General features: G+C 39.8%; 1 protein-coding gene across 1 annotated transcript in view; it reads left to right on the top strand.

Moving 5' to 3' along the window:
* The window catches only part of GABBR2 (gamma-aminobutyric acid type B receptor subunit 2), a 356,015-nt gene that overhangs the window by 72,465 nt on the left and 259,971 nt on the right, over positions 1–23,579 (top strand). The window contains 1 exon segment of the mRNA XM_042464922.1: positions 7,019–7,189. Coding sequence (XP_042320856.1) covers positions 7,019–7,189 — 171 coding nt within the window.

The following is a 23,579-nucleotide window of genomic DNA, read 5'->3' as shown; positions in this document are numbered from 1 at the left end:
TTGACCAAAGTGACCCAGTGGGTTTTTATGCTCGTGTGAGGATTTAAACCCTGGTCTCCATAGTCACAGACCAACAATGAAACCACTACAACACACTGGCTCTGGTTCTACTTCCTCCCACATTTTAATTTTGAATATTTTGGTAAATGCTGATCAAAAACAGACTGGAAAGAAATTTGTCTCCAGCCCTACTATTAAAAGTGTTAAACCTGCTGCTGTGTTATTATGCAAGCAACAAAGAACAAGTATGTGGTCACTTTGAATAATGTTTGTGTGGGCAAACCATCAATATATATATTCATTGTTCCAAAGAATTATTTCAGGCATCCTCAAGAGCTTCAGAATACCCAGTGTGATTTTAGATTTATCCATTTGAGTGACTCATTATTCTCCATATACATTTTTCCACACCAGCCACAGTAAACTATGCCTCTCTCCAAAAGGATGGAGAAGATCTCAGGGTGTGTGTATGTTCTATAGTGTTTCTGTTGTGAGAAATGATTTAAACAGCCTAAGAGCAAGAACCAAATATTCTGTTTGTCATGCTCTCCATAGCAATAGATTTTATGGATGGTAGTTGGCTTAAACACACTAAAGGCACCAGATCCCATCTGATCTTAGAAGCTAAGCAGGATGAGTTCTAGTTACTATGTGAATGGGGGACCGCCATATCAGGTGCTGTTGGCTATATTTCATTGGAAGGAAGTGGCAAAACCACCTCTGTGTATTCCTTGGCTAAAAAAACCCCCTGTGAAGTTCATGTGATTGCCATAAAACAAGTGACTTAAAGGCACATACACACATGCATAGGAGCAGTCAGAAATGTTCATGGTTAGATTAATTTCTAAGACCAATTAAGTGTGCCTCATACTGATCTTTACAGTTCTCCCTCTGCTTCCTTCAGATTTGGTTCCTTCCAGTTATGCTGGTCTACAATCTGCATGAATACCAGCCAGCATAGTCACATAAGGTAGGGATGATAGGACTTGTAGTTTACCCACATCTGGAGGCTTCCAGGTTGGGGTTAGGCTCTTCTACATGGAGAAGACCTGTGTGAATGCTATTGGTGTGTACATCTTTTGTGAAATACAGTCAGCCCTTCTTATACATGGATTTCTTATACACAGATTCATGTGTCCACGGTTTGAAAATGTTCAAAAAAAGTATACATTTCAAATATCAAACCTTGATTTTCTATGTTTTATAAGGGACACGGTTTTGCAATGTCGTTATATTTAATGGGGCTTGAGCTTCCATGGACTTTGCTATCCACGGGGTATCTTGGAACCAAACCCCAGCGTATATCAAAGGTCCACTGTAACTATCAGCCTTTCTATTAAAGCAGAATGCTTCCCTTAATGCTGTCTTCCAGGAAGGTTTGTTCCTGGAACCTTTTTATCAAAGAAATAAGAACAACACTAGGCAGGTGCAGAATACTATCTGTGGGTGTCTGAAGGAGCTAAGTCAAAACACCTGCTATTTTACCTTTTCTTTTGACAGGAGGTATGAGGAAGAGAATACAAATAACAGATTTCCCCCCCACATTATTGGAGAATACAGTTTTACTTATTTTCTGTTATTTACTGCTATTGGATCTTTGATTTATTACTTATTCATTACATGGCATGTGTTAATTTTACATTTCTGTGGGTTGCAATCTGGTACCTTATGCATCAAATAATTTGCGAGAGAAATTAAACCCTCGCGCTCTCCTGGCTCAAAGAAATAATATTGAGCAGTGATGCATATATACATATACATTATCTATATGTTAACTTGTAGCTTTTCATCATCATTTCAAACCTGGCTAAATCTTGTAATACCTTTAAATATGAATAAATTTGTTATGACATGGACTTTGTACATGGCAGTCCACTTCATCATATGCTTGAAATATTATGTTCATTTACAAGGGTGTATGTATGCACACATGGGCCAGAGTAGTGAATGGCCCCTGTTAAGAAAGAAGTTATCTGGAGGTATCTGAGGCTTGGCAGGTTCAGCTTGCCATGAAAGGGTGAGAAAAACTGCACTTCATGATTTCTTCATGAAGACTTTGCCATTGCTTAGCTTAGCTTCCCCTCTTTGCCTGCCCAAAGAAGTCTTTTCAAATTGCCCTCAATAAATGTTGACATACTGTCAAGTTCCTCATAGGCCTCTTGGGCAAACAATTCTCCCTGTATTTTTGCTTATCTGTTTTTATCCTTCCCTGCCTTTTGTTTTGTCCTTTTGAACCCAGCTGAAGGATCATCCCAGGTAATCACAGAAGGGCAGTGGTTTTCTAATGGTCATCCATTGATAACTACTGCAAGCTCAGAAATAGGCTGTGTCATAAAGATTTGGGTAGACACTGTGAGCTAACTACTAGTAGTGAACAGATGCTGAAAACGGAAGTATCTCAAAGGAATGTGAGTAAAATAAGAACATGCAGAAAATAAACTAGAAGTAAAATTCCTTAACATCTTTTTCCTTTGTAGAGCCCTGGGCTCTCTGCTTGACAGCTTTTATTATTGCTACCATCATATTGGGTCAGAAATAACTGTCAGTCATCTTCAGTGCAAGATCCTTTCACACTCTGGCACTTTTCTCCTAGATTGGAAGGGAAGGTATTACGAAATAAGCATTTTTTTTTTTTGGTTCAGCTTCTCTCAGACTTCTCTGCAAATGAAACAAATTAAGTCAAAGGGCTCCCTTGAAGAGTAAGTTGCTAACTTTTGTTAACAGGCTTACAAATGACTGACAACAGCTAATTAAACTGCATGTCTTCTTTTTGTTTAATTGAAACACACATTTGATTTTTCTTGAAATATTAAGAACAAAAAAAAAACTGTAATATTTCTCCACATTGTTACTTTGATTTTATAAAATAGCTTAAAGGGGACACCAAAAAGAAGAATGCCCTGTTTTTTTGCTAAAGATGACATCACCAAATATTGAAAGTAAAAACAATAATCAACATTATTTAATGACGATCTCAATTTCTGTGCCAGTGCAAAAACAGCCAAATGGATTTTACTGATTACTTTGTTGTTGTGCTTATTCCATGTTATACAAATTGTAAAATCTAGTTTAAGTCATGAATTAAATACAGTGAATACAGTTTAATCTAAATTCAGCAATAATATCCTATTCACCTATTGAAATGTAGCTCATACATGTTGATCACTGAAATTTATTTTTCCAGTATTTAATAATCATTGACCAATTTTAAACAAATATTATGAATTTTTTCCATTTAAGTGAGTACAGGACATAAGTTACCATATTGCTGCATATTCATAACTTTTAATTTTCTGTTCAGTCAACTAAGGAAGTATTAGAATCTTCCTCCTGTGTTTTGTGCAATAGAACCAAGCAGCTACAATCATACAATTCAGTCACTAATTATCAGCATATGCTTAATGAGCATATGAAAAAATAAGGTGCCAATTTGATAGGATTATTTTGTTCTTGCTGCTGCTTCTGTTGCTACTGCAATAGGAATGGTCAGCAGATGTAAAGCCTACATTGGCATCTGGCATCGACCAGGGCCACTGGGAGTCTACCTTTGCTTCCCACAAGTGATACCAACCAAGAGGAGGGTTGGGCCCCAGTCACTGGCCAGGGAAGAAACAGTGGAAGTAAATTCACTTCTATTTCCTTGGCAAAGGGAACTCACTTCTCCCACTGCCTGTAGCCTTGGGACTACAGTAGAGAAGAGCAATCTCATTCCATTTATCAGCTAAAGCTCTCACTGAGTTTCTGACTGATATTCAAGACAGAATACCAGCAAAGAAATAATGCCTTGGGCCAAGCTGAATATAACTACCTGTTTTTAGCTTGGCACACTGTTCTGGCCTTGAAGAATAGATGTCCTGCTTACCCTTCCTTCCATTCTCCTTCCTTTGTGTGCCTTGTTGATTTAGTTTATAAGTCTGTCTCCTTCTTCTATTGATGTAATCCAGTTTTGAAGACAGTGGCTGAGATCCTACATCAAGCAGGTAAAGTGTAATATTCTGTCCATGCAGTTCCATGCTCCCCCGCCTCCCCCCCCCCCCCGTAACTGTGAAACCCTGCAAGGACTACTTTGCGAGTGCTTCTTACTGGTGGGGAAGCAAGAGGAGGAAGGGGGGGGCAATTCAGACAGAGAAAAAACATCCCTCTCAGTTTGGAGGGGGACAAGAAACAAGGGCTTGCTCACAGATGAAATGTATCCCACTTTTCCCTTCCCGTCAGAGTCCAGAGCAGCTGCATTTTCAATTGTCTCCGCACTCTCTCCTCTCCCCACTGATAAACAGCAGCAACAGTGGTATCAGTCCTTCTTGTGACAGAATCTGGAGATAAGATTTTTGGAGAGGGTTCAGAGGGCAAGGGAATAGTCCCCTGCATCCTGTCCCAAAAGTGACATCGTATAATAGAATAATAACATTTTATATTGGGAAGAGATCATAAGGACCATCTAGTTCAACCCCCTGACATGCAGGAACATAAAAGTTACCCATCTAATCTCTGTATAAAGATTTCCAAAGAAGGATAGTCCATCACCTTCGGAAGCAATTTATTCCAGCTCTTACAGTGAAAAAACAAAACAAAACAAAAACCCAACTTCCTAATGTTTAGATAGAATCTTTTTCTTTCTTTCTTTTTTTTGCTGTTTGGATCCATTGGTTTCGTTTCATGTGTCTGGAGCAGCAAAAAATAAGCTTGCTCTGTCTTCTACATGAAATCCTTTTAGATATTTAAAGATAGCTATCATTTCACCTTTCAGTCTCCTCTCCTTGGAGTTGAACAGACCAAGTCTTGGTTTCCAGAACTTTGATAGTCTTGGTAGCTCTTATCTGGACATGTTCCATCTTGTCGGTATCTTTCTTGAACTATGGTGCCCAGAATTGGACACAGGAGATTTCAGGAGACAACTGATCAAAGCAGACTAGAGTGGACTACTGCTTCCCCCAGTCTGTACACTATACTGCTGTAGATGCAGCCCAAAATTACATTTTTTGTGTGTCTGGCTGCAACACTGTTGACTCATGTGTAGCCTGTGGTCCACTAAGCCCCCCAAACAAGAGGTTTCCTCTCTGGGGGTTCAAAATGGAATTTCAAGGGGTGCAACAGGGAGAGTGGATTATATCCTTGAATGACGAGTCACAAGTCATCATTCAGCCAGCTCCCAGTGTGCCTTGAGAAGTGGTAGTAGGTGTTGTGTTGAATAGATAGTAGTTCCATTGTTTATTTACTGTAATCAAAAGAAGAGGATTTTACAATGTACAATAGCTTATAATTTTTATGAGGGTTCCTCTATTTCCATGCCACTGACCAGTTCATCTCTGTTGGTTAGGTTCAAATCCAAAATAGCTGATCCCCTCATTGCTTCCTCCACCATTTGTACAATAAAATTGTCTGCAAGGCTAGTGAGGAATCTGTGGACCTTACAATCTTGGCAGAATGTGACTTTCAACAAATATCAGTGTGGCTGACATTCCTCATTACTGTTCTACTATACAGTATCTCTCTTTTCTGATTATTTGGTCATTTGTTTTAGAAGGGCCTAATCCAAATTTTCAGTCTGACCTGGAGTCTATAGTAGACACCAATAATAAGGTCACTATTGTTTCTCTCCTCTTGAATTTCTACAGAAAGGGTCTCTACCTGTTTTCCAATATCTAAGAACTTGATCACATCATGCACAGGACAAGAATGGGACAAAAGATGCCTAGAAGGGAACGGAACAAGTGGGGGACACATTTTACTGCATATAGGAAAGTCCCTCACTTGTTCCCTTCCCTTCCCTTCCATTCCCAATCTGTTCCCAGAGGAGGAGATTTTTGAGAACCGTTTTGAACAGTTCTCAAAAATCGCCCTCTCTGGAACGGAGGGGGAAAGGAAGGGAACGTTGTGAGGGACTTTGGTGCAGTAAAATGTGTCTCCCACTCATTCCACACTCGTTCCTGGCCCCTTCCGTTCCATTCTCATCCCGTGCCAGCAGCCCACGGTGCGAAAAATTCCTTAGTTGTGCATCTCCTCACAGGTGTGCACATCCTTGACATACAATACTGTTTTCCTTTCTTCTTTGGTTTGTTTCTTTGGAATTGGTTATAACTATTCCATAGTGAATAGTGAAAGGGGGAATTCCATGCAAGCCATTTCTACCTTTTTTGCTGGTGAGAGCATTGTGCCAGCAAAATCAAACTCCGGATTCCAGCCAAGGTTTGTGGAATTAGTGAACAATGCAGTGAAGGGTACATGCAAATAGACTGCAACAATTGCATTAAGCTTAAATATGTGTACAATAAGCACAGTGATCATTCACAAGGCAATGTTGATGATAACATGGGGATAGGGATGCTAATTAATGGCTTTGGTGGCATATAAATGTACTGTCCTGTTTCAGATAAGGGATGATAGAGTTGAACTTTTGATATGTAATTGTAAATCAGTGCTTGCGTACAGCAATTACCCTTTGTAGTGTCCTCCCCCCACTTTTTAAGAAGAATTACTTTAAAGACAGTGAAAGAATGTTCTGGGAAAATGAAATGTTCTCCTAGTTTTCTCTAAATATTTCCCTTCTACTGTCAGATTTATATACCTTTATTTGAAAGACAGACTGTTGACATTATTTGCCTTACAAGAGTTGGACAGTATGGCCTTGATAGCCAGTGGGGCCTGGGGGCTTGGCTACCCACCTCATCTTGCAGCAAGTTGGAATGTTAAATTTGTCAGTTTAACATTCTCCTGTGTTGAAACATTTGATAAATATAGATAAAGAGTCAACTGGAATTAAGCAAATTTTGGAATGTGAGTGCATTTTTGGCAAATGCTGATCAGTTTAGGTAAGAATGTGATTTGGCCCTTTATGAGGTGTTTTTTTAAAAGGAATGGGAACCCATTGGCACTGACATTGCTTAATGGGGGCATTCTTGTTTGTAATAAGACAACACAGATATGTCCACAATCCATTTTTCTGTGTCAAAGTCTGGTATCTCATAAATTGTTAGATTAAAGTAACTGAGATTTCTTTTTACTATGACTTTTTCCCCAGCTCTCATTTGCTGCAACAACACCAGAGTTGGCTGATAAGAAAAAGTATCCTTATTTCTTCCGGACAGTGCCATCCGACAATGCTGTGAATCCTGCAATTCTGAAGTTGCTCAAACATTTTCAGTGGAAAAGAGTTGGAACTCTAACTCAAGATATACAAAGGTTTTCTGAGGTAAGATAAATATAATTTCTTATATCAGAAAGTTTTATTTTAAAAGTTCTGTGTTACTTGAACAAAGCTGCTGTGTGGGTAGAGACGTATATATCTCAAAAAGCATTTCAGTAAGGACTGGTTCAAATAAGCAAAAATGGTATATGCAAAAGTTATGGCTCATTTCAGAAGACAGGATGGCATAAGAGAAGAAAAGATAGTTTGAATGTTGATCTAGGACCCTTGGAGATCAGGGTTCAAGTCCCTCCTGAACCACATAAACTCACTGAATGAACCTTTGGCCAGTCATACTCTTTCAGCTCCAAAGGAAGGCAATGGCAACCCTCCTCTGAATACATCTTACCAAGTCCTGTCTTGGAAGCAGAGCCTAAGCACACACTGAACTTCAAGAGAGGGAGCTGGAGACTAAGAACTTCATCCTTTGGTGAGTCTGAAGCTAAACTATTAGCAGGAAGGTACAGGCAAGGACATCATCTGCCTTAAAGATAAAATGTCAGGATAATGAGACCAGCTATGCTGGGTTACAGCTGGCTATAAATTAGCACAACCAAGGTTTTGTACTGAAGAACAACAGTGCCCTTATCTTTGGCATTGTGGTAATCACTAGTCTCCTGGACCTTGGCTTGCTTTTTGGACTCCTTTCTTCTGTTACTCCCTGCCTGACTTTGGACCCTGCTTGGACTGCTTCTTGTGCTTAGATCCTGCACTGCTTTGATCACTTATCTACTCTTTCAGATCCTCTGTGCATGACCCTGGACTAGCTTGGTTCCTTCTTTTTGTTTCTTGATCTAAGAATATATTCTCCTGGGCACTTGCTCCCTGAAACAGGACATACAAAAGAATCCAGTAGCAAGAGGAGGTCATGTTGTTTTTTTCAAAACAGGGTCTCTCGGAAACAAGTTGGGAAGAGTTTGGGTGGAAGCATAGAAGTCCCACAGTTCCAAGGGTGTGATTTCATATTTTGGTTACATGGTGAGACAATCCTATCAAAGGGAAACCTTTACCTTTACCTGTAGCCTGATTAGGGCCAACAGTAGACCAACATGCCATGATGATTTTGTTGGATTGGCAGAGAGAAATGTACTATTTAGCCTCAGTGAGTCAGTCCTTTGGTGGGAAGCACATGCTGGGTGCCTATATTTTCCTTCAGTAGGGGTATGCAAAATGCAGCAAGTTTATCACCACCACTTTTATGTTTATTATGCAAGAAAGTCTTGGATACCTCCCTGCATGAATGGAGAGACAGTAAAAACAGATTGTGCAATGATTGATTGGATAAGCAGTTTGACCCTATCACACTATGTCAGATATACATTCTTATTTGGGTTGTCCTTGCACCGTAAAGAAGAAAATGTATTACTTTCTCCTTGATGCAAGATGATGGTATTTTGTTTCAGGCTTCTTTTTTGGTCTCCGGAGTTTAGCACACCTCTGGAAATATACAAAGTTTAAAACCATGATAAATGTTGGTTTGTTCCCTAGATGGTTAAAAATAGGTTGCTCATCTCTAGCGATTGATCAGCTTGTTCTTTTGGAGTTGCTGTGTTTGTGTGTGTGTATGGGTGTGTTTGTGTGCACTACACAAACAGAAAAGAGGTTAGTTCTATGCAGAGTTTGATTTCTGTGCCAAATTCAGAACATATATTCCCACCCACTCATAGTTGGTGCTTCACTTCTTGTGCTGGAGGGAAGAACTCTCACAGGACTTGGGAATCCTCAGCAGGCTGAATCTTGCTGTGACAACTGTGGGAATTCTTCATTTCCCTATTCCTAACATTCAGAAGTGGGCTTAGTATTTTATGTCAGGGTATAGATGTATTTATGCTCTTGCTTTGTGCAGGGAGGCTTCCTGAAATTTCATAAGCCCTCCCTCCTATCCTCACATGTAGGTTTTTATGAGTCCATCCTCAGGGATATCTGAGAGGGCTTTCACAGTAAGAAAAAGTCTTATATTTTGTATATAATCTCTGATAAATTTAGCTTTCTATATTCCTAGCCCAAGGACAAAAATCTGCGTTTGTGTGAAGTGCATGACTAAGAAACTATAAGGATGGATGTAGCTTCCTTTCTGCTTAGAAGCTTTTTCCCTTTGACACAAAATATTCTGCAGGTCTTGCATGTTAAATCTGGTATATGTTTGTGTGTTTTCAGAGGGTGGTTTTCAGGGATAATGACATGCAAACCAAGTTCAAGGTTAATGCAGCTATTTATGGGCACATGTAGTTTTGTATCACAGTAGTTAAGCATTTTGAGGGCTACTGTATAAAGTGAAAATGCATGTAATTATACATGTGCCTTTATGAACATGACTACTTTTTATGTTACTCCTTACTTTCTGTATCCTTACATTTCTCCCTCCTCCTTCTACTTCTTCCAAGTCCCCTATGATCATCACACATGGAAGGAAAGGCATACTTAGGACTTTATCTCATGTGGGTTTTAAACTACAATTGTAACAAAAGAACAGTGCATTTGCCAGTACCTATAGCAGGGTGTCATCTCCGATCTGTTGCTGCTGTACCTCTGACGTTTGTAATTGGGCATTTTTTCAATGACAGGAAAATCCATCAATAAGTGTCCAATCACACTGCCATCTCATTACTCCACAGGTGTGATAAGTAACAATCTGTGGCAGCCCTGATATTAAGCAGTCATGAAGTATTAACCTCCTCCTTTCCCCATTTCCCCCTCTCCCTCACTTTTCCCAGGCAGCACATTTTCTTTCTTTAACCTTTTCTCAGTTTTTAATTTTTTTCTACTGTTTCATACTAAATTTCATTCCATTAACTTTGGAATTGTGTTACAAATAAAAATACAATGAAAAGAAAGGCTTGCTGGGTCGTACATGGGGGAAAGGTGGGGTTCAGGGATGTAGCTAGGATTTTAGGAAGGGGGGGGGTCCAGACTAAGTGCCACCATTATAATGGGGCTTGAGTGTGGCGGCGCAGCAGCACACAACTAAAATAACATATTTAAATTACAATATCATACGCACAGCCTCAGTGCATTTACATATACACAGTTTCATGTGGTTACAGTGAAAAATTGGTAAAATTGATTTTTTTTAATTTAAAAAAAATCAAAAATAAAATTATTTTTTTAATTAAAATTTTTATATTAAAAATGCAAAAACCTTCATGCCTCTCCTTTCTCCTTCCACTGAGCCTTACCCCACTCACCCCATCTCTTCAGCATTTTAAAGGGACAGGAGAGTGCCTCAGCCAATTTCTGCCCAAAAACAGATGGTTCAAGAGCAATGGTGTCACCTCTCCTTCGGGTGTTACCCGGTGTGTTTTATACTCCCCATGCTCCTATTTTGACGCTACTGCTTGTCACACTGTTGAAGAGAGGTGTGATAAGAAAAAAACCAAACCTGGTATGTTTCTGTTCATTTAAATAATGCAGTTGGAGCCAGAGCGAGGCGAAACTCAGGCTCGTGTGCTAAAACCCATAAAGAATTGTTTTTATGTGGACAGTTTGTGTACAGATGGCAAAACTGATCACCTTCCCATATAATAAACAGTTCTACAGACTATTTGGCTGTTCTGAATGCTGGATCTTGGGTTAATTCTGTGCCAGCTTCTAGCTCACATAAACAAGAAACAATCCAGATTTTACACTGGCACCAAACTCAGGCTAGCTGCTACTATCAATTTCTTTCTTTAACAGAGAACATGAAAGTTCCTGGAACTGCTGCTGCGGATTCTGTTTTTTAAAATACCTAAATTTAGTAGGTACTGTACCACAGTAACAGCTATACAGTAGTTATTTAAGAAACATATGATCTATCAGTCCAGAGAAAAACTGATGAGGTATGTGCGCTCCTCTGTTATTTAACTCCGGTTGATTTTCACTTGTACCGTTTATCTCTGCCCTGTGTCAAGTAATTTTATTTCATTCAGGCAGAGACTGACTCAGTGAGAAACTAGCAGGAGCTTCTGGACACCTAAGGAAAAGAAAGGACAAAATTGTGTGTGTGTGTGAGCAAGAGAGAGAAAAGAACATGAAAAGGAAACAAAACTGTCATGCTGTCTTGCACACTGGTTAGTTGAAAGTATGAAATTCTGTAAGCCAAAAGCCAATTGTTAAATATATTTTCTATTGGGGTAACTCCATTGATTTGATGGGACTTACTTCTGTGTATTTATTGGTGTATTCATTTTATTTGTAAAGTCACTTTCCTCCATAGGGCTGAAGGGCGCATACATAGTGCCAATGCTTGAGCTGGTGTTTGATGATTTACAAACAACTGCTAAATCATACTTCTTAGGCAGATGTAGGAAACATATGACTTTACCATCCCATAGCATTGGTCATACTGAATTGATTTGAGCTGATGGTTATCTGGAGGACTACAGGTTCTCCACACATTTTTGGGGACCCTCTCCCCATAAATAACTATGTCTGTGTTGGTGGGATGCAGTACATGCATGGGTGACATGGTTAGTCAAGTGGGCCAAACTCTTAGAATAGCCTACTTTCTTAGAAAGAGAAATAATCCTTTAGTTTAAGTCAGGAGTGACTTTGAGGCTATTTTGTGGCCTCAAAGGCCCTACATTAAAAAAACCCCCACCTTATTTGACCTTCAAAATATCCCCAAATCCTCTAGGGGTGCAGAGGACATTTCCACCATATTTGGAGGTCCCTGTGAGCCCCACAGGGGCCAAACAATATCAATCAATCAATCTATCTATCTATCTATCTATCTATCTATCTATCTATCTATCTATCTAAAATGCCCTCTAGGGGTATTTTCACCACATTTTGGGCCAAACCTAGGCCAATTTGGACCTGTAAAAGACCTTAAAAAAACAGGAAGTGACTTGTGGTTTAAAAAACAACTCTTCTGGACTTAAAATGGCCCAGCAAGGCCCCCTAGACATGGTGAAAATGCCCTCTTGTCCCACAGAGGGCATTTGAGGACAAAATAGTTTGCTTCTTTTTTGCAGGGGCTGGTGCAGCAGTGTGGCACTCCAAGGTCTCCTGGCAGACTATTTCAGTCTACCTACCCTTCCACAGTTGCTCACACCTGTTATAAGTAGATGAGTCTACAAGGCAGAAGCAGATCCTCATTCATCTCTCTGGACTTTATCATGTGGGGAAAATTGGAAGATTGACCAAAGGTCATTTCAGGGTATTTCACGTAATTTCATAAAAGAATATCAAATGACGCTGAATGCAACGGAAGGCAATCCAAACACAATCAAAAGTCATCCCAAGAATAGCTGCATTCAAAAAGATATCAAATTTATAAATCCTTTTCCACTGTGAATTTGCAGTCAATTTGAATTTGCATTAGTATGAAATGCATCCCTAGTTTGGCCATGGGATTCCCCCCGTTAGAAACAGACTACAGTTCCCATGATCCTTTGTTGCGATTTTCCTTCCTGTACTCCCTGGGCGCCGAGAGGAAAGCAGCTGTTTCGGAGGAAAGGAGCCTGAGCACGCCTCCTCCTTATTCCTGTCCACCTCTAATTTGGGGGGGGGGGGTCCTTGGGTCTGGAATTATGAAATCTTCCAGACACAATCCTGTCCTCCATGCGCACACGCAAACATGCTAATTCGCAGTGAAGAAGTTGATGGATGTGTATTCATGTGATGATTTCATTCGCTTTTGCACTGCTTTCTCTTTCAGATGGATGTTGTATAGTCTCTCTGTGTGATGAGCTACTATGTAATTTCATGCATTTTCGCATTGGCCCTACTTTCTTTGAAATGCTTGAAACAAATTTAACAATGAGAATAAATATGAAAATGTAATGTGGGGAGTGCATAGATAAGAAAATATAAACTGAAGTCTTTCAAGGATGGGAATCATGTAGCTCAATGATGATTTTAGACTTCAACGCCCAGCATTTCTCACATTGGTTATGCTTGCAAGGGCTGATGGATCCAACAATATCTGAAAGGCTGCATTCATGATGGGTTTGCCCTGCTTTACTGAAGAAATCTATACACACAAAAAATGTATCTATGCAGTACTAAAACAACCCTAAATATGACACTACATATCAGTTCAATTTTTCATGATCCTTTGGGACAATTGGAGGTTAGTTGTCTTTGATTAAATTTTAAATTGAGTTTCCTTCTCATTTTGATAAGAATGTAGGGAGGGGAGTCTGAGAAGTCACAAACTGTTCCAAAAATTTTGGTACATTAAGCAACAACCCAAAAATGGTAGTTGTTTTAGCAAACTGTTTCCCTCTGTAGGGGTTGAACATAATGTATCAACAGCATATGACATTTTACTTAAGTAGATTTTTTTCCTGCTATTACACTCTTTCTTTCATGATGTTTCTGTTATCGTGGAATATTGGGGAAGTAGAAATATCCCCCAAGTTTTCCTCCTTCTTTTCCTCTCACCAGGTTTCAAGTTAGTTTACAGAAACTAAGCTGAAGGGCACAGAACAAACAGCAGCAGAAAGCTTTGTAATTATAATAATGACACAAGATATGTAGTAAATAGGAGACACTGCTGTTGCAATGTTTTGTTGGATTCCAGTTTACTTTTTATTCTGCTCCTGCAAGTCAGTTATTTGCATGAGGAGGAGAGAAGATGAAAACAAACAGCAGAAAATAATATATCAATTGTTCCTAAGTGTCTTCTTTCTCACACCACCAGCCATTCTCTATCTCTTGTTTCTTCCTCCCCCTAAAAGAACCCAAAACAAATGCAGATGATTGCTCTTGTTCCTGTTAACAGTTTTCTCTCCCAGATAAGCACAAATTCCTTCAAGTCTCATTTCTGCATTTACAGAATGTACAGAGCTCTAGATAAGGAAGCAATTACGAGTTTCCCCCCTCCTTGGGGAGCATCTGCTCCATTTCCTTTTTAAAATCCATTGCACTGGAGGAAACCACAGAATTAAAGCATTGTTCCTGGGGCTTAGCTCCTCCCTCCTTCAATTCCATTATCTTGGCATCCTTGGAGGCCCATCTCTAGTCTCCTCTATTGTCTGGTTTTCTCAGACTGAACAAAAAGCATGTCTTGAGTTTCACCTTGACTGCAGCCCTTTACCTGTAGGGAGTACTAATGAGACCAGCCTAGATGGCTCATTACCCGCACCCACTCCTTTTTGGAGGAGAATAGCTGAGCAATATATTGTAGTCTGTCTATTTTGAAAAAGTAATTGTAATACTTGATACCACATTTTGAGAAATAACAACATACAATGGAAAAGGCGAACTGATTCATAGAATTATAGCACCATAGCACTAAAGGTACTGCAAGAGCTGTGTAGTCCAAACCCCTGCTATGAAGGAATACACAGCTAAAGCACTTCTGAGAATGGTCACCCAGCCTATGTTTAAAGACATCCATAGAAAGGGAGTCCATTTCTCAAGGCAGTCTATTCCATTGCTCAACATCTCTTACAGGAAAAAGGGTTTTCATAAGTTTAGATGAAATCTCTTTTCCTAAATTTTAGTCATTGCTTTGCATTCTAGTCTCTGGAGCAGCAAAAAACAAGCTTGCTGCATCCTCTATGTGGCATCCCTTCAGATATTTAAAAATGGTTATCATGTCACCTTTCTCCAGGCTAAATATACCCAGTTCCCTAAGTTGTTCCTTATAGGGCTTGGTTTCCAGATTTTTTACAGTCTTAATTGCTTTCCTCTGAACACAGTCCAGCTTATCATATATGGGTGCTTCCAATTGTCCTTATCTCTTTATCCCATCTCATTTCATTGTATTTGCAAGTTCATGCTTCTGTCAGAACTTCCATTGTATGTGACAGAGGGTAAATTTTGTTGTTGTTAAAAGGCCTCCATGCTAGTGTGTGACTAGTCTCTCAGCAAAAACTTCTTCTAGCCACAATTGCATGGTAGTACCCAGAATCCTTATGTGGTAATTATCCTTCAAATGTAAACACATTCTGTAAGTAAAGAAAATCTTTTATGTGAATTTTAGTAATGTAGGTATCTAAATCTTTGAGGGCACTCATAATGAAAAACTGTTATGTACATCAATATTTGAACGTGTGTGTTCCCTTCCATACAGCTGGGACTCCAATGTGGTTCAGAGTCTTGGTCACATGGAGGTCTATGCATGAGATACACAGGCAATTTTGTTTAAAAGGAGATGTGAAGACATGTGGACTTCTAAGAAGTGAGGCCAGTTCTGTGCTGAATACCAGGGGCAAGGCAGCAATGGTTCTTAGAAATCACATTGCTTCATGCAATCAGCATGTATGAGGGCTACTGTTATGTGGAGTTCTGTGCAGGATTGAGATGCACAAATTGGTCAAAACCAAATGTATTTGTTTAGATATATACACAAACACACACACACACACACTGTCCTCTTTGCAGAGATTTCGGAGTGGCAAATCTGGAAGATTCTTTTGCACACTAGTTCACAAACAATGTTTGTTTTGACAAGCAGTAAAATTTAATAAATAGTAATGTGATAATTTGTTGGGATCTCCCTTTTTTGGAGGGAGCTGTTCTTCTTTTTAAAGCTGTTTATGGTAAGTGGCTGTAATTTGGGGATATGGTTTACAACTCTTCAGGTGACAATATTGTAAAATGTCTCTTTTGTTGACTGATTTGGAGTGAATTTATTTATTTATTTATTTGATTTCTGTCCTGTCTTTCTCCCAAAGGGACCCAAGGCGGCTCACAAATAAAAATTCTAAAAACATATTACAGTGCGGGCGCATTATATGCGGCTTTGAGCATATGGGGCGCAAGGGGTGGTGCGTCCCATTCACATGAATGGGGTGCGCTCCCATGGTGTGTGTCCTGCGCGCCGCCGCCATGCCACTGTGGGCACGAGCCCCATTCATTTGAATGGGGCTTGAGCATCCGAATGCGTATTTTCTCTTACGCGGGGGGGGGGGGGGGACGGATCCGCTGCGTAAGATAAGGGTGGACTGTACATTAAAACAGTTAAAATATCATCTAAAAACAATGTAAAATTACAAACATTAAACCCGTACTAAAACCTAGATATCCACACTATATAACAAACAGCCAAGCTACCCTATGATTATACATTAAATGCCTGCCTGAATAAAGCAGTTTTTGCTTGTTGACGAAAGGCAAGCAAGGTGGGGGCCAGCCTTGCTTCTCGTGGAAGGACATTCCAGAAGGCAGGAGTAGCCACCGAAAAGACTCTCCTGTCTTCACCAGGCGTGCCTGTGATGTTGGTGAGACTGAGAGAAAGCCTTTCCAGACTGACCTCCAGCTGAATTAACCAAATTGATCCATTCACTCTTTCACCTCCTCTCCTGTTGGTTTCTTGGAATAGTTTGACCTGTGTCGACCCTTAGTTACAAAATTTGTAACTAAGTACACTGTACTGGGGATATTGTATTGTATCTTGGCATTTATGTGTATTTTTACCAAAAGGAGGGAGGGTTAAGGGAATTAGGGAAATTTTATTGTCTGTATATATGTTTTATTGGACTGTTGTTACCTGAAGATTTTAGGGCTCTAGCAGGTTCGTATGGGGAGATATGATCTCTCAGATAATCTGGGCCTAAGACCTTGTGCAGCAAAATGTGGCACAAGGGGACTAAAAGGATCCATTTGGGTTAATCTCACATGTATTCCAGTTCCTTGTCCATTTAACTGAATTGGCCTCATGCCCTTTCCCTCATTCGCCTGACCCACATACAGTTCCAGCTTGCCTCACTGCTGTGTAAACTCACTTCTATGATATCACAAAGATGCACTCTTCTGATATCTCTGATAGCTCTCCTATCTCTCCTTTTTAGTCTGAAATGCCACTCACCTGGCCACTATACATGCCACAATTAAAACACGGGAATCTTCAAACAGCACAAATACCAAGCCACTCTGTGTCTGTTTAACAAGGTTTTATACTTTAGTGCATATTCACAAAAGTGTTTATGAAGTTTCCAATAAGGAGGCCCCTAGACTGGGCATTTCTGCAGAGAGTAATTGACTTTCCTCTCCCCGCGCCATACAGGGTTTAATTTGAAGACTGTGGGAAGGCTCAGAAGTCTCACTGAGGGCCTAATTTAGATTGCAGAGTTATTTCCAGTGATAATCTGTGGGAGGAGGAAAACAGGGTTTGATTTACACCCAGAGTTGATTGTTGCAAGGCTGGCAACTGGAAATAGTTAGGTCTACAAAAAAATAAATAAAAATAAAATAAAACTAAAGGAAAAGAAAACTGGCCCATCATGGCAGATTTACAACAGCAGCTTTGCCAGTAAATCTGCCATGCTCATAGTTAGTTTCCAGCTGAACAGCGTGTTCATGTTTAAACAGCTGTGTTGCTGCCCAAAATTCTTGGTGTGAATGGCACTTTCTAGTTTATGCTGTTAGGTTTTTAAAGTGTGCATCTAAACATATACCATGTGAATGTGACTGATGTTTGCAAACACCTGTATTGTCCCAATATCATTGGAGATGCAGTTGGTGATTCCATGGGCGAAGGATGGACACCTAGGGTATGGAGTTTTTTGCTCCTTGACACTCAGTGGACCACTTCTCTATTGGAATTGTGATACCAAGAACAGGAATATCATTACCATCATCACCAACAAAATGCCGCCACCACCACCATGTTTCTGCATGCCTTTGCTTTCTTTCATGCTTGCATTTTATGTCATGTGCTTTGTATGATTAATACAAAGCTTTTACCTGCTGTATCTTTTTTCAAATGTTTGTACAGTTACGGGTTTAATTTTTTTTAATAATAGCTGACTTGAGGGTTTGTGGGGTAGAAACTGGATAGAAATATTTCAGTTAATATTATACCTCTGTATAGTAGGATTGGCTGCAGGTGCTTTTTGGTACACTCAGATGTTTGATATGTGAAAGACCTTATTTCCTAGGACATTTTTTCAGAGGTTTTGGTGAGAAGAATGATGAATTCCCTAAGAACAAGGGTCATCAGGTTGCTGTGATAGATGTGGGACTGATGTAACACACATGATACATGTGGGCTAGAGAATATTATGATTAAACATAGGCTAACACATCACATTCAGTGGCTTAGTGGTTATGTAGTGGCTTAGTGGTTAAAACGCCAATTCTGATGATTGGAAGATCAGAAGGTTGGCAGTTTGAGGCCCAGGTGCTGCATGATGGGGTGAGCTCCTCTCACTAGTTCCAGCTTCTGAGAACCTAGCAGTTCGAAAACATGCAAATGCAAGTCGATAGATAAGTACCACTTCTCAGTGGGAAGGTAACAGTGTTCGGTGCAGTCATGCTGGCCCCAAGACCACCAGAGCAGTCCTTGGACAGCGCTGACTGTTCAGCTTAGAAATGGAGATGAGCACTGCCCCTTACAATTAGTTACAACTAGACATTCATGTCAAGGGACTAACTTTACCTTTTAACACATCGCTTAGCTGTTGCCTGTTTTTAAAATAAAAGATTAAGGGATATATATTGCTGAAAGGGGATATAATTAATAGAATCATATAATCATAGAGTTGGAAATGGCTTTATGGGCTATTGAGTCGAACCACCTTCTCAGTCCAGGCTCTCCAGCTAAACTAAAGCATCCCCAGCAGGCACCTGTCCAGCCTCTTTTTGAAGAAGTACAGAAAAGGAGACCCCCCACCACCTCTCCAGGCAGTTGGTTCCATTATGGAACCACTTTTACTTCCTTCTAAGTCAAAGTCTACCCTCTTGTAACTTCAAAACATTAGACCTGGTTCTACTCTTTGGGACAATGGCGAACAGGCCTGCCCCCCCCCCTCTCTATGACAGTCCTTGAAGTATTTAAAGGGTGCAATCATGTCGCCCTCTATCTTCTCTTCACAAAGGTGAACATATCCAGTTCCTTCAATGTTTTATTCTCCATACCTCTTACCATCCTTGTTGCTCTTCTCTGAACCTGCTCCAAACATGTCTCTATCCTTCATAAAATGAAGCACTCAGAACTGAGTGCAGATAAAGCCCAAATAGTGCAGAACATAGTGCAATGTTCCCCAAACTTTTTCATGTTACCATTCCCTTTTCTCTTGGGTAACAACCTTAGCACTCGCAACAGCTATTTCTTGCGGTTAGATATACTGTTGCACTGCAAATTCAAAACAACCTGCTCCTTTTGAAGGAGGTCACTTTGAGAGCAGCAACCAAGCAACTGGTTGAATGGCAATGAAGCAGCCTCTCACCTGTGTTGGCCTTGCAACAAAGGCCAGCATTGGCAAGAGACTTCTCAGTTGCTGCTTGACTGGCTATACAACCTGTGCTCAGTTGCCATTCCCAAGGTGACCAAATGCAAAGGGAGATGCTTCTCCCCAGTGAGGAAGGATTCCCAATCAGGAAGAGATGTGAGATTCTTCTTTTGAATTAATATTTCCAAAAATCTACCCTGGATATTCTAGCTCTCTCTCCCCAGAGACATGCCTTCCCCACACAGCTTCAAATTGCCCCCCCCCCCCACACACACATATTGTTTCTTCTGCTACCTCTTCTTTCAGTCTGTCTGACAAAAGAACAAAAGAAAGCAGGAGCAGTAGTGCATTTCCAACTTGTCAGCTAAGTCTTGGCAAAACTCACAAAGCTTAAGCAAGATCCCAAATGTGAAAGCACCCTTTTGCTGCTGCTGCTCCCCCACTGCTACATGCTCTAAGTCCTTGCTCCAGTCAGTCTATCTCAAATTGGCACCATGAGAGTGAGCTTGTGTGGACAGGCAAAGAGTGGAAGACATCACCACATAAAGCAATAAATGAAGCTTCATGGTGGTTTAAGGAACCTTGAAAAGAAAAGTTTCACGCAATCTTTATTCCCACTATGGTCCCAAAGGCTGCTGGTTACCTTTCGTTTTCTTGTGTGCTGATACTTTGACTGAAGGCTCACTTCTGCCACCTTTTTCTTCCCCGTGGCTGCTTCCATTTTTCCTTGCCACCACCACCCCTAAATCTCTCCACCACCCAGGTACCATCCACTTTGGAATCACTGATAGAGTGAGACTATTACTTTACTCAACTTGGAAACTATTCTATTAATGCAGGCTAAAATAATATCTGTCTTGTTTGCTGCTGCATCACACTTCTAGCGGATGTTCACTTTATGATCAACAATAATCTCAAAATCCCTTTCAGATGTAGTACTGCTGAGCAATGTATCCCTTTTCCTGTACTTGTGCGTTTCATTTTTGTGGCCATCATGTAGGATTTTGTATTTGTTGCTACTGAATTTCATTTTATTTATTTCTGCCCAATTTTCTAGTTTATCTATGTAATTTTGAATTCTGTTCCTATCTTCCAAAATGTTGGCCATCTGTCACCCAGTTTTGTATCTTCTGCAAGCTTGATAAGTATTCCCTCTACCCTTTCATCTAAGGTATTGATAAAAATGTTGAATAGTAATGCCCCAAGGATACAATTCTGAGGAACTCCGTATGAGACCTCTAATCAATACATCTTGATTAGCTATCAGTATTAATAACAATTAAAATTTACATGTCTACAAATTATTTGCATTTATCTTATAAACTCTTTTCTATGTTTTTTTAAAATGTGTTAAATTGCTATTTTGATACAGGACGTTTTATTAAATGAACCAGAAGTGAATACTATAAATCATAACAACAACATGATTTACAGTTAATGGTTTCAGATTTATGTTTTGTTTAACAATATAAAAACAAGTTTATGATAACTATTGCTTGGTAAGGCTGAAACATTATGAACGTTTACCATAAAGTGTGGTGGTGGGCCTTCTTTTAGTCTGTACTGTAAATTGTTTCTTATAGGAATGATGCATCTGTATGTGTTTAACTAGACATGTCAAGCTGGAATGCATACATCTCTCTCACTCCCAATAGGCACTGCTTGTAAATTTAGTTGCAGGCACAGTTTCACCATTTTAAGACAGATGTGTTGATCTTTCCACACTATAGTTATCATCTAAAATTTTTGTTTGTTTTAAAGTTAAGTTTTAAAGGTATGTATAAAAAGAAGAAACTTGATGTTCAACCTGCTTTTGAATTCTCAGTAACATACATTGTATAACAAGCATGTTCATAATTTTGGTGTCTCCGTCAGAGAAATGACTATATCACATTCTCTGTCGTTGTTGAGCACTCTTGTTTCTGACCTCACTTATCATCACTCCATACTAAATAGAGGTGTTTTATTCCACCACCACTCTTTTCCAAAATGTTCCTGCTCTTCACATTCATGGTACTTTAGCTCTTTTATAAAGCAAACCATAATTTCTGTTGAAACATTTTGTTATATTCTAGCAGCCTGCTTGCGGTAGATTTCTTCCCAGCAATCTAAACCTTCATAAAATGCAGGAAGTCATCACTATTGTTCTCTGAACAGCAAAATGTTAGCATAGGCCTGTTCCAGACTGCCAAAATAAAGCTACTTCGGGTCTCTTTGGAGGTATGCTATTTAAATGATGCATGGGTCCTAAGAGTCCGGAGGTCGCGCCAAAGCCACACTCTATTCCTAAGCACTGGAGTGAAGCTTTGGTGCAGCTTCTAGATTCTTAGGATGTATGCATCATTTAAACAGCATACCTCCAAAGAGACCCGAAGCAGCTTTATTTTGGCAGTCTGGAACAGGCCTTAGTTCCTTCATTGGTCCCAATGTGGTATTTTTTATAAGACAAAGCAGCATGAGCTCTGTGGTCCCAGTATATCAAGATTTAAGAATACAAGGTACATTGAACACAGAAGTGCAGTATTCCTTTTAATATTGCATCATGGTATAATCTTCTGGCCTGTTTGCTTCTTTTGCTATGAATTGGGGAAGGAGATAATTTTCATTTCCAAGTCAACCCCTTCAGGATTCTATAAAAAAAGTATTCAGTTGTTTGTAAGTGTAAATATGACTATTTAAATGCAAATTGAAGATTATTGGTGGTTTTCCTTGAAACCCATCTTCTAAGATACTGAAGGCTGCCCTGACATCCATTGTGTCATTTTTTGAAAGCTCCCTAAAATGTGCAGAAGTGGTATTTGGTGTAGTTACTTCCCCTTGGTGCTTTCCATCAACATCAGTTTCATTCCTGTAGATTCCTCAAGACAGCTTGTCTGTCACAAGAAGAATGGCAGATCAGCCAAGGCAGCTGCCACTGGCTTAGTTGCCCTGGGACTGGGTTGAGGAGGGCTTGACAAAGAGGTACGCAAAGGATCAAAAAAGATGTTGATCTTTCAAGTCAACATAGTTATGATTTTTTGGGGTGGCTTTGCTTTTCATTTTGTAGATCTTAATGGACTAAAATTGTATGTTTGCAGTTACTTAGAACTTAAAGACTAAAAATACATTTTACACAAGAAATGCATCCTTACATACAAAGATGGGGAGGCTGGGTTGCTTTTAATTTTATTTTATGCAAATATTTTTGTGCTGGTTTTCCATTACAAAAAGCAGCTTGGGAGAAAAAAGAGGTGAATAAAATGAGAAGGCAGGTGTCAATCATGAAGTAAGAGAGACTGAAGAATCCCTTAAAATGTAAAATCAGTATAAGCAGCAATTGACAAGTTTTCTGAATCTCTTAGTGAATTAGAAAAAGCCTTGACTTGTTATCAGAACATTTTTAAAAACTCTTGGTACCTCCTTTACTTGTCAGGAGAAAGTGTTCCATAATTAAGGTGTCACTATTTGAAATACCTTTTCTTTATTTCTTTTTCAGCCTCTCCTGATTTAGACACTCAGAGGAGATCCTCTGAAGTAGATCTTAAATTTCAAGTACAGTATGTGCAAACAGTCTAAGAGCCATGGAAATGATCTATTGTACATCTAGACCATATCAGAGTAAGAGTGAAAAACCTCTGCACTGTGAGCCAGATGTAAGCTTTAGAACAACCTCGTAGAGACCACAACCATCTCTTCTTGCTCCATAGCACCCCCCTCTTGTCTCAGTTCTGCACAACAGTTAGGCTTGTTTTTATGTCACATGGAGCCAGTGGAGGCTTTTAAAGAAGTGTGGTTACCACATAGGAGATGAGGCGGGCAAAGAGCTGCAACTAAGAAGGGGAGGATTAATAGTTTAAAACTGTTTTAACTTATTTCTATGAACTTTGTATGCCATCCGGAGATCTTTTGATAGAGGGTAAGGGAGACATAAAGCAACAGCTGTCCCCAGACTCTGTGGTCTCCACCTTGTAATTTGCAATTGCCCCTGTTGGCCCCAGTTGAGGGCATTTTTTTTTCTAGCCAAGTTACTGCTTGGAGGGATTGTCATATCTGAAATTTAGGTGCGAACAGAAGGATTATCACTCTCCTTCCCACATGTTGCAATCCCCATGAAGAAATTACATCCATCCAGCATGCCCAGACCAGCAATTCTGCTTGGGGTGAAAAAGCCTCCCATTGAAGCTAATGGGAGCTTCCTCCACTAGTGGCATCCGCAGCCTGGGTGTCACCTGGTGCAGCGGGGCTTCTGGGGTGGGGATGATTATTATTATTATTATTATTATTATTATTATTATTATTATTATTATTAT

This window comes from Sceloporus undulatus, chromosome 4 (assembly GCF_019175285.1).
Source record: "Sceloporus undulatus isolate JIND9_A2432 ecotype Alabama chromosome 4, SceUnd_v1.1, whole genome shotgun sequence".
NCBI lineage: Eukaryota > Metazoa > Chordata > Lepidosauria > Squamata > Phrynosomatidae > Sceloporus > Sceloporus undulatus.
Note: the sequence above shows the minus strand (reverse complement) of the source record. Positions and strands in the feature narration are given on the sequence as shown.